Source organism: Tachypleus tridentatus, chromosome 10, assembly GCF_004210375.1.
Source record: "Tachypleus tridentatus isolate NWPU-2018 chromosome 10, ASM421037v1, whole genome shotgun sequence".
Taxonomy (NCBI): Eukaryota; Metazoa; Arthropoda; class Merostomata; order Xiphosura; family Limulidae; genus Tachypleus; species Tachypleus tridentatus.
The window spans coordinates 91,995,124-92,010,301 of NC_134834.1; the positions used below are offsets into that span (position 1 = coordinate 91,995,124).

The window sequence follows — 15,178 nt, forward strand, 5'->3', positions numbered from 1 at the left end:
TAGTCTACAGCAGTAAGATAAAAACTACAGTAATACAAGTTGTAAAGGACTTTCTGTGGCATAATTGTAATTATCATAAATTGCCAGGAAGACTAACAGGTAAGTTAAAAATCCACCATTAGTCACCTGAAGTTGGCCTTTCTAGTCTTGGTTTTGGGTTATTTGGCATTATGGGCATTTTCAGAAAGTAAATTAATACAAGTTTAAAAAACTTGCAGCAAATTTAATTTCTATAACTCCCCAGATGACTAACAGATAGTTCAAACAGCAGTGTTAGTCACCTGAAATTAGCCTTTCCAGCCCTGGTTCTGAGTTATTTGACGTTACAGCCATTTTTTAAATTTCAAATCGAACTAAATGCTCTTTTATTCTTAAAAGGGAATCACATTAAAAAAGGTCTAATGTATACTTAAAAAACTTAAATAGCATTTAAAAGATTAATGGCCTTTAAAAAACTAAAAACATTTCTAAGGTAGACAGTGTCACCATCTCCAATAACACTGTCGAACATTATGGATAAACCTTGGAACAAAACATGTTTAAAATGTTGCCATCGTTTTGAGTCATAATGATGATAGAACAGTAAAATGTGACCTACTGTGACCCGAGTGTTACACAAACAACACATTGGTGCATTAATCCTAAATAAAAGAAAATGATGAGTTAAGAAAACTGTAACCAATACATAGTCTAGTTAGAACAACTTCCTCTTTCAAATTTTTACAGAAACAAGACAGCTAAAGTCCAATAGATGGTTTTATTTGGAAAAGCTTGTTTTCACGTTGCTCACTCCAAGTCAACTGCCAACTGGCACGGAGCCGAGCGTTGAATACAGGACTATAGTCCATGTATGGAACAGGTATAGCACTGACAGTACCAGAACAGATAGATTTAGCTGAGGTGTTGGAGAGGTTGTTTCCACAGACACCAAGGTGGCCTGGTATCCAGAAAAACTGGATAGAAGTAGATGTTACAGAGAAATGGGCCATTCAATTTTAAATATCAGCAAGAACAGGGTGTGAACTAATGTGAAGTGATTTCAGGGCCAGTAGAGAACAAGGCAAGTCAGTATAAATAATGCAATTTAAGTACTGCTTAGCTTCTATGTGATTCAGGGCAAGAGAAATGGCATACAGTTCAGCAGTGAACACAAAAGCTGTAGAGGGGATTCTGTGCGCAACCACTGAACCACAACAAACTGTGGCAGAGCCCACACAGTCACCTGATTTCAAACCATTTGTATAAATAGGAACAGAAGGATGGTTCAAAAGATGTTCAGCAAATAACACAGTATTTCCAATCAGGAGTGTCTGCTTTTCTCAGATGACTTAAATACAGGTCATGTTTGGGGACTCTAATAAGGCATGGTGGGATGGGCATCCAACTGCACCTGGATACCAAGACCAAAAGGAGCAATGACAGATCATGTGTTCTGAAAAAGCATGGCCCACAGAGGAAGGAAAACGCAGCTCCAGGTGGGATGCTTTGGTAAAGAACAAAGTTTCAAAACATATAGTAATGACAGTTGCAAACTGCAGAGGTACAAAAAAGGTTCATGAGACTGTGTATAAGCTCTGAACTGGAGAAGGGCAGAAAGCCCCGGTGCAAAGCCAAAGTCCCTGATGATGAAAGGGATCCAGCATCTTTAAGGCCAAGGTCCTGGCAAGGCCATAAACCAGTGATCAACAGTCTAGTTTTGATCGAATAAGAGAACGATATATATCTTTAGCACAGAACATTGATCTGCTCCCCAAGTGGGGTAAGAAAGGAAACAAAGGGTGTTCAGTGCTCTTGTACATTTGACCTGTAGGTGCTTGATGTGTGGTATACAGGTCAGCTTACAGTCAAAGATAAGCCCCAAGAACTTTGTCTCAAGGGCCACAGGTAGCACAACTTCACTGATATGGAGTTCAGGATCAGGGTGAATACCCCATTCACAGCAAAAGTACATGCAAATGGTTTTAGAGAGAGAAGTTAAGGTCATTTGCTGTGATCCACTTCAGTGTGATCCACGATTGAGGGTAGTTTGTAGCTGCTGCTCAATACACCTCATGTTCAACGACTGATATGAGATGTGAAAGTCGTCAGCATAGAGCCAGTTTGCAACAGTAAGAGGGAGTTGTTCAGTGATGACATTAATCTTTATACTGAAAAGTGACTCAAAACACAGCCCTGAAGGACTCCAAGTTCTGGAAGAAGAGAATGGGAAAGTGTCAAACCCACACAAACTTGGAATTGCCTGTCCATAAAAAAATTAATAAAAATGGGCAAATGGCCACGTAATCCATATATAGAGGTATTGCAAAATGCCATACATCCAGTGTTGTATCATAAGTCTTCTCAATGTCAAAGTATACTGATACAAGATGTTGTCGTTTGAGAAAAACTTCTCTGACGTTTCAAATTGAATCAAGTGGTCCATGGTGGAGTGTTGTTGTTGGAACCCACACTTGGTGGGCAATAGGAGGTTGTTTGAGTCAAGAAACCAAACAAGAAGAGCATTAACCATCTTCTCCGAGGTCTTACAGAAGCAACTCAAAGCAATTGGACGGCAGTTTGAAGGAATCATGGAATCCTTCCCAGGCTTGGAGTAAGGTAGGACAATAGCCTGGTGCCAGGCATCAGGAAAAACATTCTCCTGCCACAGCTGGTTAAAAACAATCAAAAGAATAGCAAGAGATACAGGAGATAGATGGCAGAGCATTTCATAGTGCATATCATCAGGTCCAATCAGTGTACTGCCAGACCAATGAAGGGCCAGTTTGAGTTCCACCAGTGTAAAGGGATGATTATAGTCACAGAGACAATCAGCTCAAAAGGAGAGGTGATTGCTCTGTCCAAGTTTTGATGAATGAAAATGTGGAGGAAGAAGCAGAAGTGTTAGATACCTGGTTAAAGCCTTCACCTGGAGTATCAGTGATGCTCTGAGAATCAGCTACTTCCTAGCCATCAGAGATCAAGATCGAGAGGGAGACAATTATATTGCCCACTGACCTTTCAAATCTTGCCCCATATGACTTTGGAACTGGTGGTTGATGATATGCTGGTTGTGAACTTAATTCAAGAGTCTTTCTGGCTTTGACATCTTACCCATTGAGCATGTGCATAGGCCTGCTGAAAAGCAACTTGGTGCAAGAGTGTAGGATACCTACAAAAAGTATCCCAGGCCTGTTTCTGAGCCTTCCATGCCATGTGGCAGGCAGGATTTCACCACGGACGAGAATATCATGGAAAATGTGTCAAGGTTTTAGGAATACATTTAGCAGCAGCTTGAGTAATACAGTCAGTTACTGCTGCCACACAGTCATCGACTAAAGGCTTACAGATGATGGCAGGATCAAGTTTTGGGAAAGCAGTGAAATAGGGTTAGTTTGCTTGATCCAGCTTCCACTGGAGCATGCAGGTCAGGTGACATCAACCACAGCCAGTCTTTCTCAAAATCATAGGAAAATGATCAATGCCTCATCCATTATTGTCAACCCTCATTGAACAGTAGGAAAACAGTGAAGGGGAGCAAACTGAGAGATCAACAGAAGTAAAGGTCAGACTAGGTGCAAGAAAATAAGTGTAAGAACCACTACTGAAAAGAAAAAGGTTGTGATCAGAGAGCATATGCTCTATAGAGCAACCCCTCCTATCAATATCAGCACTTTCCAAAAGGGAACGATATCCATTAAAGTCCCCCAGGATTAAGAAGGGTGACAGCAACTGTTCAATGAGAGCATCAAGGTTTGATTGGTCATAGGTCTCTCCAGGCAACAGGCAGAGAGAACCAAAGGAAAGGTGGATGGCTTAGACCTCCAAGGGTGTGTCAAGTGGCAAAGACAGGGTGAGCACATGCTGATCAACCAGCAGTGCCACACCACTATACACTCGTTCCATCACACAGCCTGTCATTTCCATACAAAGGAAGCCACCGAAAGGTGGCTGTATCATGCAGGTTTCAGAAATGTTTCCTATAAGGAAAGACATACAAGATGGTAGGAAGCAATCAGTGCTTTGATGTCATCCAGATTAGAACATAAACCTCAACAGTTCAATTGTATCAAGGTGTCCATTTTTATTTATATGTAGGTGAATTGGGTGGAGAGCCCTTCTGTTTACAACATCTTTTTCTCTTTACTGTCTTTATTCAAGGGAGATCTGACCACCTCCATGAATCCTGCCCTGGGTCGATTCAGCAGGTCTTTACTGTTGGAAGAGGATTCCAGTGACTGAGGATGTAAGCGTATGATCATTTAGCATCTTGGGGTGAGTGAAGATGTACCCAAGGAAATGCCCATACCAAGAACCAAAGGAAGTGGATCTTGGAGTTTGCTGGAATGCATGTCAGGGACAGAGATGAGTATTGAAGTTGATTCACCAACTTTTTTACCATGGAGGTCAAAAGACTTTTCATTTGGTTTGAAAATAATTCTTTTGAAGGCACAGAGAGAACTGTCTGCACTCCCACTATAACAGTGGAACGAAGTGCAGCAGCATACGTCAGAGATGAAGTGGTAGACAGCAACGTTGGAGCCTCAGGATTAGTAATATTTTGAATCATTTTCAAATGCTGCACCTCTTCCTTCCAATCATTTTGAACAAGAACAAAAGTAGGATGAGTAAGAGCCATTGTAATTGATGCAATGAGGGTCCATTTCACACTCACAGGCAAAGTAGTCCTTACCACTGCAACACACATCAAGGAACCATGACATGATATCTGCAAGTGACCGAACTGCTGACACTAGAAACATCTGAGACAGTTTGGAATGTATGGCTGTACCTTGCAATTCAAATAACCTGCCTTGATAGTGGCAAGTGGACAAGGTGATGTAAATGTCAGAATGAATACACTGGTCAGCATCATAATTCCATCTTTCCGAGTAGAGATACACCTCACTGCAGAAACTCCTTTGATGGAGAAACCAGCGAAAATCTCTGACACAAGAATGTTCTTCAAATCCCTCTCAACAATAACTTCTCTTGAGGAATTCAAAGTAGCATGAGGCATAACCTCAATTGGTATGTCCCCAATCACCTTTGAATGCAAGAGGAGTTCACTGTGTTGAGATGTGGATGTTTCCACCAATATGTCACCAAAGCAAAGCTTCTTTACTGACTTTGGAGAGCTATCAAGACCCTCTAGTCCCTTCTGAGTGAGAAAGGGAGACATCTGCCCTGAAGGTTTGACAGAAAAAGGCGGAAGATGTCATCCTCTACACTTGTGTCTCCACAACAGGCAGTTGCCATCCATTCTACAATGTTTCATCATGAATACTCTGCCTAAACAATCTATCAAAGATTAATTTCTCCATAACATTATCCCACAAATCAAACCAGCCTGCTGGCTCATCCCTACATATTGATCTAAACATGGCATTCAACCCTAAAGACCTACTCAGTATCTCATCCACACAATTTATTCTTTGCAATATCCCCAACAAAATCAAGCTATGTCCCCTTTCATTAATATGTCCTTAACAATGTTTTATATTTATTGATAAGGTCTCCCTTTACTTGCATCATTAGTTCCAACATGAACCACAAAAGCAACACCCTTATTTATCTCTCTGATTCTATCAGTTATATCCAGTGCCACTGCTCCTGGATAGCATTAACACATTCTTGTGCTCTCATGTATTCCACATACTATTCTATATGTCTACTAGCCTAACTAGAGTCACCTACAACTAAAACTTCCCTATCCATTACACTATCAATACTTGTGATCCCATCTGTTAAACTCATCTGCTCCCCTTCATTACAAGCAAGTGTTTGGAACTGGTTGCGTAACCTAAACCCAAGCCTAACATTGCTTCTACGTTCATTATCCTTAAAGTATTTAGCTCTCTCTTCTTTTTTAGCTCCTTGCCAACTGTACCCTTTGCATGCAGAAGTGTAAGTCCTTCACTAATCCATGCCACTTCTTTTCCACCACTGCAACTCTACCTAAAACACCCTCAAACTTCTCATCTGATACTATTGTAGAGTGTTTGTACACTCTACAAACAAATTTTGCATCCCACTTAAAACTATTTGCAGTGATTTTACTGAAATGCCAATTATATAAATAATTATGGATTTACTCACTACTGGCATGCTACAGAAACAAACAAACAAGAAACAACACACAAAACCAACCAGAATAGTTCAATTAAAATATATATTTTCATAAAAACAATTTATTTTCTAGAAATTCCTTATGGTCAGTATTAGTTATTTTTAAAAATTCAAAGATTAATATTTACTTAAGAGCAAGCTATTTACTTTGAGCAAAAATAAACATCAATCAGTAATGAACACACCTAGTTAAATATATTTTACTTATATTCTTATTTATTGAACTTAAAATGCATTGTTTCATAAGTTGGGCAACTCTACTGTTATATTATCATCCACAAAACCATGAGTTTCTCATGAAATACAACTTGTTTACAATATTTATGTTAAGCTAACAATACAAATAATCAATACAATAAAAAATTATATTATAAAGTATAAAATCAGATGTATTAAACCTTTAACCCAATATTGTTAATAAAAGTAACAAAGAAATATCATTACATACAGAAACCATAAACACTAGCAATTAGCTTAAAATCTGTCATAGATTTAATGACCATTAAACAACATGACACAACTAGGTATAAGCAGAACTTACTACCAGTATCTTCTCCCCCCCCAAAAAAAAAAGCCTCATTACCAATGATAAATCATTAAACATCTCCTACAGTGTACAGGGTATAGAAGTGTGACATCTGAGATAAATGTTTAGGGCATGTTACTACTTAAGAGAAGATCCAGCAAACAGGACACCATCATTAATACAGTTAAAAACTAGTATTTACAAAATTACAAAATAATAAAATTTAGGTGGGTTTTTTTTTCTGAATGCTTTAAGATCTACTATTTTACATAGTGCAAGATGTAACTAAGAGTAATATTGCAATAAAATACAAAATATTACATATCTTTTTAACTGTGAGACACAATAGCTAACTCCATACACAAAGAAATAAACATTGTGAAGACACAAATAATTAAAAGGTTCTATCTTTATATCAGAGATGAAATATTGAATTAAAACTTCAAAGTTTGCCTTTAGGGACAACTTACTTCTATGATAAAGGTAACCAAATAAAATATTGGGTTGAGGAATAATTCGTGAGCGTTTTTTCAAGTTACAAAAATATATTCATAAATGAAATGCTTTCGCAAAATATTTCATGTCATTTGGTAGATAATTTTTTGCTCTAATAGATGGTGTGTTTGATTTTCATATGTCTTTAATTTTTGCTTTCAGTTTCAGCTCATTAAATGGAATGTCAAGTGGACAAAATCGAGCATTTTCGACACCATCTGCTTTTCGCATTTAATATCTTGCAATTTCGTTTAAAACAATGCATACTATATACCTAGGTATTACATGAAATAAAGTATCATAATAAATGTTTTAGGTGTAATGTGTTCATGCATTGAAGTATTGTATAGTCTTGCATGTAATGATTGAATGAAATTATTTAAAAACGCTCACGAATTATTCCTCAACCTAATAGTATTTGAATGAAACATGGTAACTTACATTTATTCTTAATTTCTGTTCATTGTTTCTAGCTTATCAATGTGATATTTTAATTTTTGCTCTGAAAGCATCTGTCAAACTTTGTCGTGAATCCTGGGCTGAATTTTAGGTAAATTGAGAAAGATGAATAACTGATACATAATTAATAATAATTTGGAGATAAAATATTGTCCTTATTTCTCTCACCTTCAAATTTCAAGTCTAGTCTAGGGATGATCCTAGTATTGCCATGGTAATGTGCAAGCGATAAACTCTCTATATAGAATTTCAATATTTAACTCAAGACTTTTTAACTGGAGTTCAATCTATATTACATACATTAAAAACAACCCAAAAGAACAGTAGATTTTGCAAAGAATTAATCCTAAAAGGCTTTAACTAGCTGTTACATCAATGTTAGTGTAAATCACTCAAAATAACAAATATTACTATTATCAGCGGTATTAACTACATTATTCTGGTAGTAATAGTAACAGTGCATCTAACATGCTACGTTAATTCATTGAGTAAGTGAATTATTTTAGTTCTAACCTCAGGCTTAAACAAAGGCGAGGGAAAAATGGTTATCATAACTTATTATAAACTCTAATGTTATATAATTAATATACCAAATAATTTTTCTGACAAGTTTCATTACTTACATCATCATCTAAGAAATCTAAGTAATCTCTCTGAATATCACGTAATCTCTGATCAATATCTGTTGTCATTGTATTTCTAATGTTAAAACTTTTTTACTATAAACTAGTATATTTCGTACTTTCTTATATCACAATAAATGAAGGATCCAGCATTCGCGCCAAATCTAATCACGTGATCGTGTACAACTTTTACGGCATTTGATGCAAAGAAAAATATATTTAGAAAATAAATAGTCAATGGAGCCAATGGTGTAACATTCTAAAATATAAATATTATCTTATATTATTTGCTTAAAAATTAGCATATGTATTGAGTACTAATCCCACAAAATCACCAGAAATGAACTTTAGACACACATAAAATCTTGATATTACTAAACACAGTTTTCATTATATTTCAGTGTAAAGTTTTCTTTAAACAATAACAGAATTAAAATACTAATTTTTCTGTGCGAAGAAATATGAATTCCAGGATTGTAAAAATTTTCTCAAGAACTCAAAATTAAACATTTAATCCTCTGAAATTTGTATTATATATAATATTCATATATGTGTGTGTATATATATATATATATATATATACAAATATATATCACCACGTTAATACTTTTGAGAAAATTGTAGTGGTCAAATTTTCACTCATACTACAGCCAAACGTATGACCTAATAGAAATTTTTGTTTTGTGATAATAAAATCATTAACTATTTTATGAGATAACAGTTCATATTTCTACAATTTTATAATGTTCAATATCCATCATTTGAAAATTAAGAGACATAATGCATGTCTGATATCCATTACCGAATTGAATTTTTTTGCAAAAGAAAAGCACATTTTATGACGTTTAATAGTTTCGCTGAAAATAAATTAACGAATGGAATTTTATTTAATAGAACATCAACAGAAAACTTGTCAAATTTACAAATATTTCTAATAAGTCATAACTGGGTTGAACTTCGTAGCAGAAGAAAGGCAAGATTCAATGTATTTTTGTTGTTTTTTTATCCATAGCGCAAAAACCTTACCAATTGAAAGGTAAGATAATGTAGATTTTGATACATAATAACCTTTTTATCAGAAACAAAACATGAATTTAAAAATAATCAATTATATATATACATATATTCTTAACACCTCTGGACATTAACTAATAATGTGTGAGCTCAACATTTACGGTCGAAAAATAAGTTTAAAATGTTTTATAGTCGAGCCTTTCGTTGATTGTTGATTGATTGCTTTGGTTTTAAGCTCAAAACTACACAATGGATTATCTGTGATCTTCTCGCCACGGGTATCGAAATCCGGTTTCTAGCAGTGAAAGTCCGCAGACCTACTGTTCTGATATTAAAGGAGGGGCGAAATTTTCGCCAAAAACAATAATAAAGGTTTAATAAAATCTCTACAGAGAAAATTAATTTTATTTATAAGAACAAATTGATCTAGCTAATTTTTTTTTTTTATTGAAACAATGCTTGTTTTACCACAAAGTTTATACCATAGGCTATATGTGCTCTATCAATCTCATGAAATGGAACTCTGCTTTTTAGCGTTTTAGTATGTATACGCTAGAAGACTAAATCAAATAAATTTTGAAAAATGTTAAAACTTTTTGTTGGCTCACTTGCGGATATTCACACAAAGCTATCAAGAGACTATTTGCATTAGCTGCCCTTAATTTTGAATTGATAGACTGGAGAGAACACAGATAATCAACAACGTCTACAGCTAACTGTCGAGCTATCCTTATCTTACCGAATAATAAGATTTGACCGTCATCCTTATAAGGCATTTGTGACTTCGAAGTGCGGAACACGAATTATTTTCATCTTTCCTTGTAGCATCTAAAATCGTGGAATTACGATTCCATTGCATGAAACATTAACAATAGTCATGCTCGATCCACCATTTCGGAAAACTGATGCTATGAGTGATTTTCCTTTCACGAATTACAACAAAAATACTTCTGGCCTATGGTTAAGCGTTATATAAAAACTTTGGTTTGGTTTTGAATTTCGCGCAAAGCGACACGAGGGCTATCTGCGCTAGCCTTCTTTAATTTAACAGTGTAAGACGAGAGGGAAGGCAGTTAGTCATCACCACCCACCGCCAATTCTTTAGCTACTCTTTTACCAACAAATAGTGATATTGACCGTCATATTATAACCCTCCCCTTCCCCACAGCTGGAAGGGCGAGCATGTTTGGTGCAACGGGGATTCGAATTCGCGACCCTCGGATTACGAGTCGAGTGTCTTAATCACCTGACCATGCCGGGCCAAATAAAAACATAACATTTTTGTTAGTCAACCGTTATCTTTAAAGCTATATCCAAGTTTATGTTTCCGGTAAAACAAAAATGAAAACACGGGTGGCCAAAATGTTTATTTAAAACACTGTGTATAACATATTTTATGTTCAGATATAATAAGGTAATATTTTTGTATAATTATAAACCGACTATTCTCTACGTTAAAATAATTCTATTTGCAAACTAATTCTTCATATTAACTTTCCTACGTCATGAGTATTAAACAACAAAGTAATGTTTTTGATAGAAGACAACAAATTTGAAAGGTCTCCCTTTTTTGTTATAAACAGCAATTTTTTTATATAAAAGCGGTATCTTTGTAACCCCAGAAATTTGAATTAAGTACCTGAGGTGGGCGCAATGTAAATAATCCTTTGTTTTAGCTATAGCGTAGAAACAACGAAGCATAAATGATTAAGTTTCTGACAAAATAATAACTACAGAAATTTTTCTAGTTTTCAATTGAAAAGCGACGTTTTACGTTGTTAAATTTTAATAAGATATTTGTTTTTTAAGACCATGACAGAATTGTTGATTCGGGTGGAGAATATGCGCATATGAAGTTAATTTAAGGTTTCACTGAAATTGGTAAAGAATTTTTATGAGAGAAATTGTCTTTGTAACGACATACCTGAATAAGTAAATTTTAGAGAAAAAGGAACATTTAAAAATGCTTAACCTAAGTTATAACTTTTGAAGCTATAACTAATTTTCAAAGGTTAAACATTTGCTATAAAAATCAATGTTGTATATAAAAGCAGCATCCTTATAACCCCAAAATTTTGAGTTAAGTACTTGGAATGAGCACACGGTAAATAATCCTTTGTTTTAATAATACAATAGAAAATAAAATTATGTTTTTATATAAAAGCATGCACAATTAACACATTTTAAGCACTTATAAAAAACATAATCAGCAGTAGAATTATCATGTAATTGTCTTTTTCAATATGAAAATTAGTTATAACTTCAAAAATTAGAAACCTAACCATGACTGCCATTTTGGCTTCAGAAAAACCTAGCTAACCTGATTACTTATCAATAACAAGAATGGTATCCTTAATAAGTACTTTAAACTTGCCCCCCGCTAGTTCGGGGTAAGATTACGGACTTACAACGCTAAAATCAGGGGTTTGATTCTCTTCGGTGGGCTCAGCAGACAGCCCGATGTGGCTTTGCTGTAAAGAAAACACACACAAACACTTAAAACTTTCTGCAACATAGCATTTTGAGAAATGCTACCCGCGTTATCCCTTTCTTATATCAACTTGTACATGTATCTGTCACCAATTGGGGTGGGCTTATCTTGACATGAAACATGTAAAACTGGTTAAAGCTCCTATGAATCAGTAAAAGGATTAGAACATGTTTACGACCTTTCTTTTTTCTACTTTATACTCCTTTTGGTACAACTGTATGTCTGCAGACTTGCACTACTTGAAACCGGGTTTCAATATCTGTGGTGGGCAGATCACAGATAACCCATTGCATAGTTTTGTGCTTAACTACAAACATCTCGTTTACAATGACATTATGACAAAAAAACTGTATGGATAATTAGAAAAAACAAACTCACTTTACTTAAAGAGATATTTTATACTAATTATTGAAGAGTAGAAATGTGAACATATTAAATCATTACAGAGGAAGAGATAGTATAGAAGAAAATTACGATGTAGGTATATTTATTTTGGCTTCAATGAATTTTTTAGTATATTAACCAGGAAAAAATGCTCCTTTTACACTAGTTACTTAAATAACTGGGTCTTTCAAGTAGAGTATCAAGTACACTTTTTACAGGAAAGATTTCTGTAATGAAAAGCATATGATATTCTCCACTGGCAAGTCAGGTGTTTGCCTAATTATACAATATCTCCCTTATATTGAAGTAAGAATTACTGTCAGTAACGTGGGTAATGCTTTCATCCTAAGAGTAAAGAAATTATTTTTATTAGTATATAACACCATGCTTTCTTTGGTTGGAACAAAACGTCTTAAAGTTTTCGACATATTTTATAATCGACTTGATTTGTTACAAATATTGATTTGCTCTTTTATATGCAAAAACGGCTCGTTTGGGTTGAGAAAATATTTTACATAGAAGAGCGAACAACGTTTCGACCTTCTTCGGTCATCGTCAGGTTCACAAAGAAAGAGGTAACTGACCGGAAGCTGACCACATGTTTGAAAGGGGTTGTGTAACTGAGTGTCGGAATGTAGAGGGCGGTGTTAGATGTTTGAATATATAATTTTTTTTTTTATTATATTAATATAGGTATACAGGTGTATCTTTGTATTGGTTTATTTTCGGCTTGAGTTGTTGTATAAGTAAGGCTTCTTTAATTTTGCGTTTGTTTATGTTTGTTTCTTTATTTAGTATTTGAGTGTTTTCTATGGTTATGTTGTGTTTATTTGACTTGCAGTGTTCGAAAACGTGTGAAGGTGACTTTTTGTGTTCTTTGAATCTGGTTTCCATTTTTCTACTTGTTTCTCCAATATAGAAGTCGCGGCAGTTATCACATTGTATTTTATAAATAATGTTGGTGTGGTGTTTGTCAGTGTAGTTTTTACATAGCATAGACCTCAGTTTTGTGCCGGGTTTTTGAATAAATTTGGTATTAATTGGAATGTCATATTTTGTTACTAATTTTTGCCAAATGTTGGTTATTTGTTTGCTGATGTCGGGAATATATGGTATACAGCAGTATATGGTTTCGTTGTTTTTTGATTCGTGAGCTGTATTTACTTTAGTTGGTTGATTTTGCTTTCTGTCTAGGTGTGTGCGTATAATGTTTTCTACAGTTTGTGGAGGAAACTTATTGATGTTGATGAAGTATTGTTTTATTTTGTCTAATTCATCGTTAATTTTATCTGGTGAGCATAGTTTTATGGCTGTGTTTATTTGGTTTCTTAGTATGTTGAGTTTTTGTTTTGTTTCATGTGCTGAGTCCCAAGGAATGTATAGTCCAGTATGGGTGATTTTTCGGTGGATTTCTGTTTTAAATTGTGTATCGGTTCTTGTAATTTTGAGGTTAAGAAATGATATTTGATTGCTTTCTTCCTGTTCACATGTGAAGTTAATGTTGGGATGTATAGAGTTAATGTGATTGAAAAAATTAAGTATGTGTTCTGTATATTTGAATCCCGCAACCGTGTCATCTACATATCTGTACCAGTATAGTGGCGGATGTAATGCTGTGTTAACTCCTTGTGTTTCAACTTGTGTCATAAAAATATTGGCTAGAACTGGTGATACTGTGTTGCCCATGCTTAGGCCATTTGTTTGTATATAGTTTTGGTTGTTGAACATCAAGTTTGTCTTTATCGTGGTGAATTCTATTAGGGTTGCTAACTGGTTACTGGGAATTTCTATGGTTGGGTTAGGGTCTCGGATATAGAGTTCTAAGGCTATCTTGCAGGCTTCAGTGGTTGGAACTTCTGTAAAGAGGGATATAACATCGAAACTGGCCAGTAAGGCTTTATCATTAAGTTGATTTAGGTTAGACTTGAAATTAAAAGAGTCTTTGATGATTGAGCTGGCTGATGTTACATATTTGCTCTGCAATACGGATGTCATATAGTACATTTTGCGCTTACTTTATGTTGAAATAAAGATTGTTTATCAGGTTTATACAGTGTGTCCAGTTTTTTTCCTTTCTTCAAACTCAGATGATATTTAAATAATTCTGATTTTGCTCTATAAAACAATTTTCTTTAGATCGTCTTCTTATTTTGTGGCACCTACCAAATTATTCGAAAAACAAAAGATGAACCTCGAAATATCTTAGGTTGGAAGGTAAAAATATGGCACCATGACAACAGGATTTGTTTCAACAAAGTGTTTGTTTTTCTTATGACGAATAAACTTCTAAAATATTGTTGTTGATTTAAGTCTTTAAACTTCATTAAATGTCATTAGTCAAAGGAGTTAGAACCAAGAAGAAAAATTAGAAGGTGAGAAATAAGAGCTTTTAGAAACAGCTGTTCGGTCTAGGAGAAAGTTTCCTCCGTACATCAATCTTTTACCAATGCTACAAATGACCAGGACATGCATCCCATTGTTTCTAAAGAAATATGAAGGAAAACTAACAAAATATGAATGGCCAGTTGGATTCTGCCACTGATTTGTAACTTCAATGCACAAAAGTCATGTAATCCAAGGGTCGCGGGTTCGAATCCCCGTCACACCAAATATGCTTGCCCTTTCAGCCGTGTGGCCGTTATAATGTGACGGTCAATCCCATTATTCTTGGTAAAAGAGTAGCCCAAGAGTTGGCGGTGGGTGGTGATGACTAGCTGTCTTACCTCTAGATAGCCTTCGTGTAGCTTTGCGCGAAATTCAAAACAAACAACCAAACAAAACAAAACTCATGGACGACTTTAGTTATGTTGCTATATGATCTGGTAATTCTGCGAATGAATTGCGCAGTGTCTACAGAAGTTCTAGGCATTCACTGACCAAAGTCGTTCTGCCTTGGCTCTGGTTGATGCCACCCATGATCATATTAGAGAGGCTAAAAGTAAAACTCTTGGATGTCATCCATCAGCAGATAAGACAATTAGTGGCAATGATGATCTGTGTAGAAGTGTTTAGCTTTTTTTGTTCCACTAATGTCCAAACCTGGGGCATTGTGTAGGAGTTAAAACCATTTCTGCCATAACA

The 15,178-nt window shown here is 35.2% G+C and overlaps 1 protein-coding gene across 1 annotated transcript in view; it reads right to left on the minus strand.

The window, feature by feature from the left end:
- The window catches only part of LOC143229859 (DNA replication licensing factor MCM3-like), a 51,675-nt gene extending 43,289 nt beyond the window's left edge, over positions 1–8,386 (minus strand). The window contains 1 exon segment of the mRNA XM_076462700.1: positions 8,209–8,386. Within this exon segment, the coding sequence (XP_076318815.1) occupies positions 8,209–8,277 (69 nt within the window). The 5' untranslated portion in view covers positions 8,278–8,386.
- Between the last annotated feature and the right edge of the window lie 6,792 nt (positions 8,387–15,178).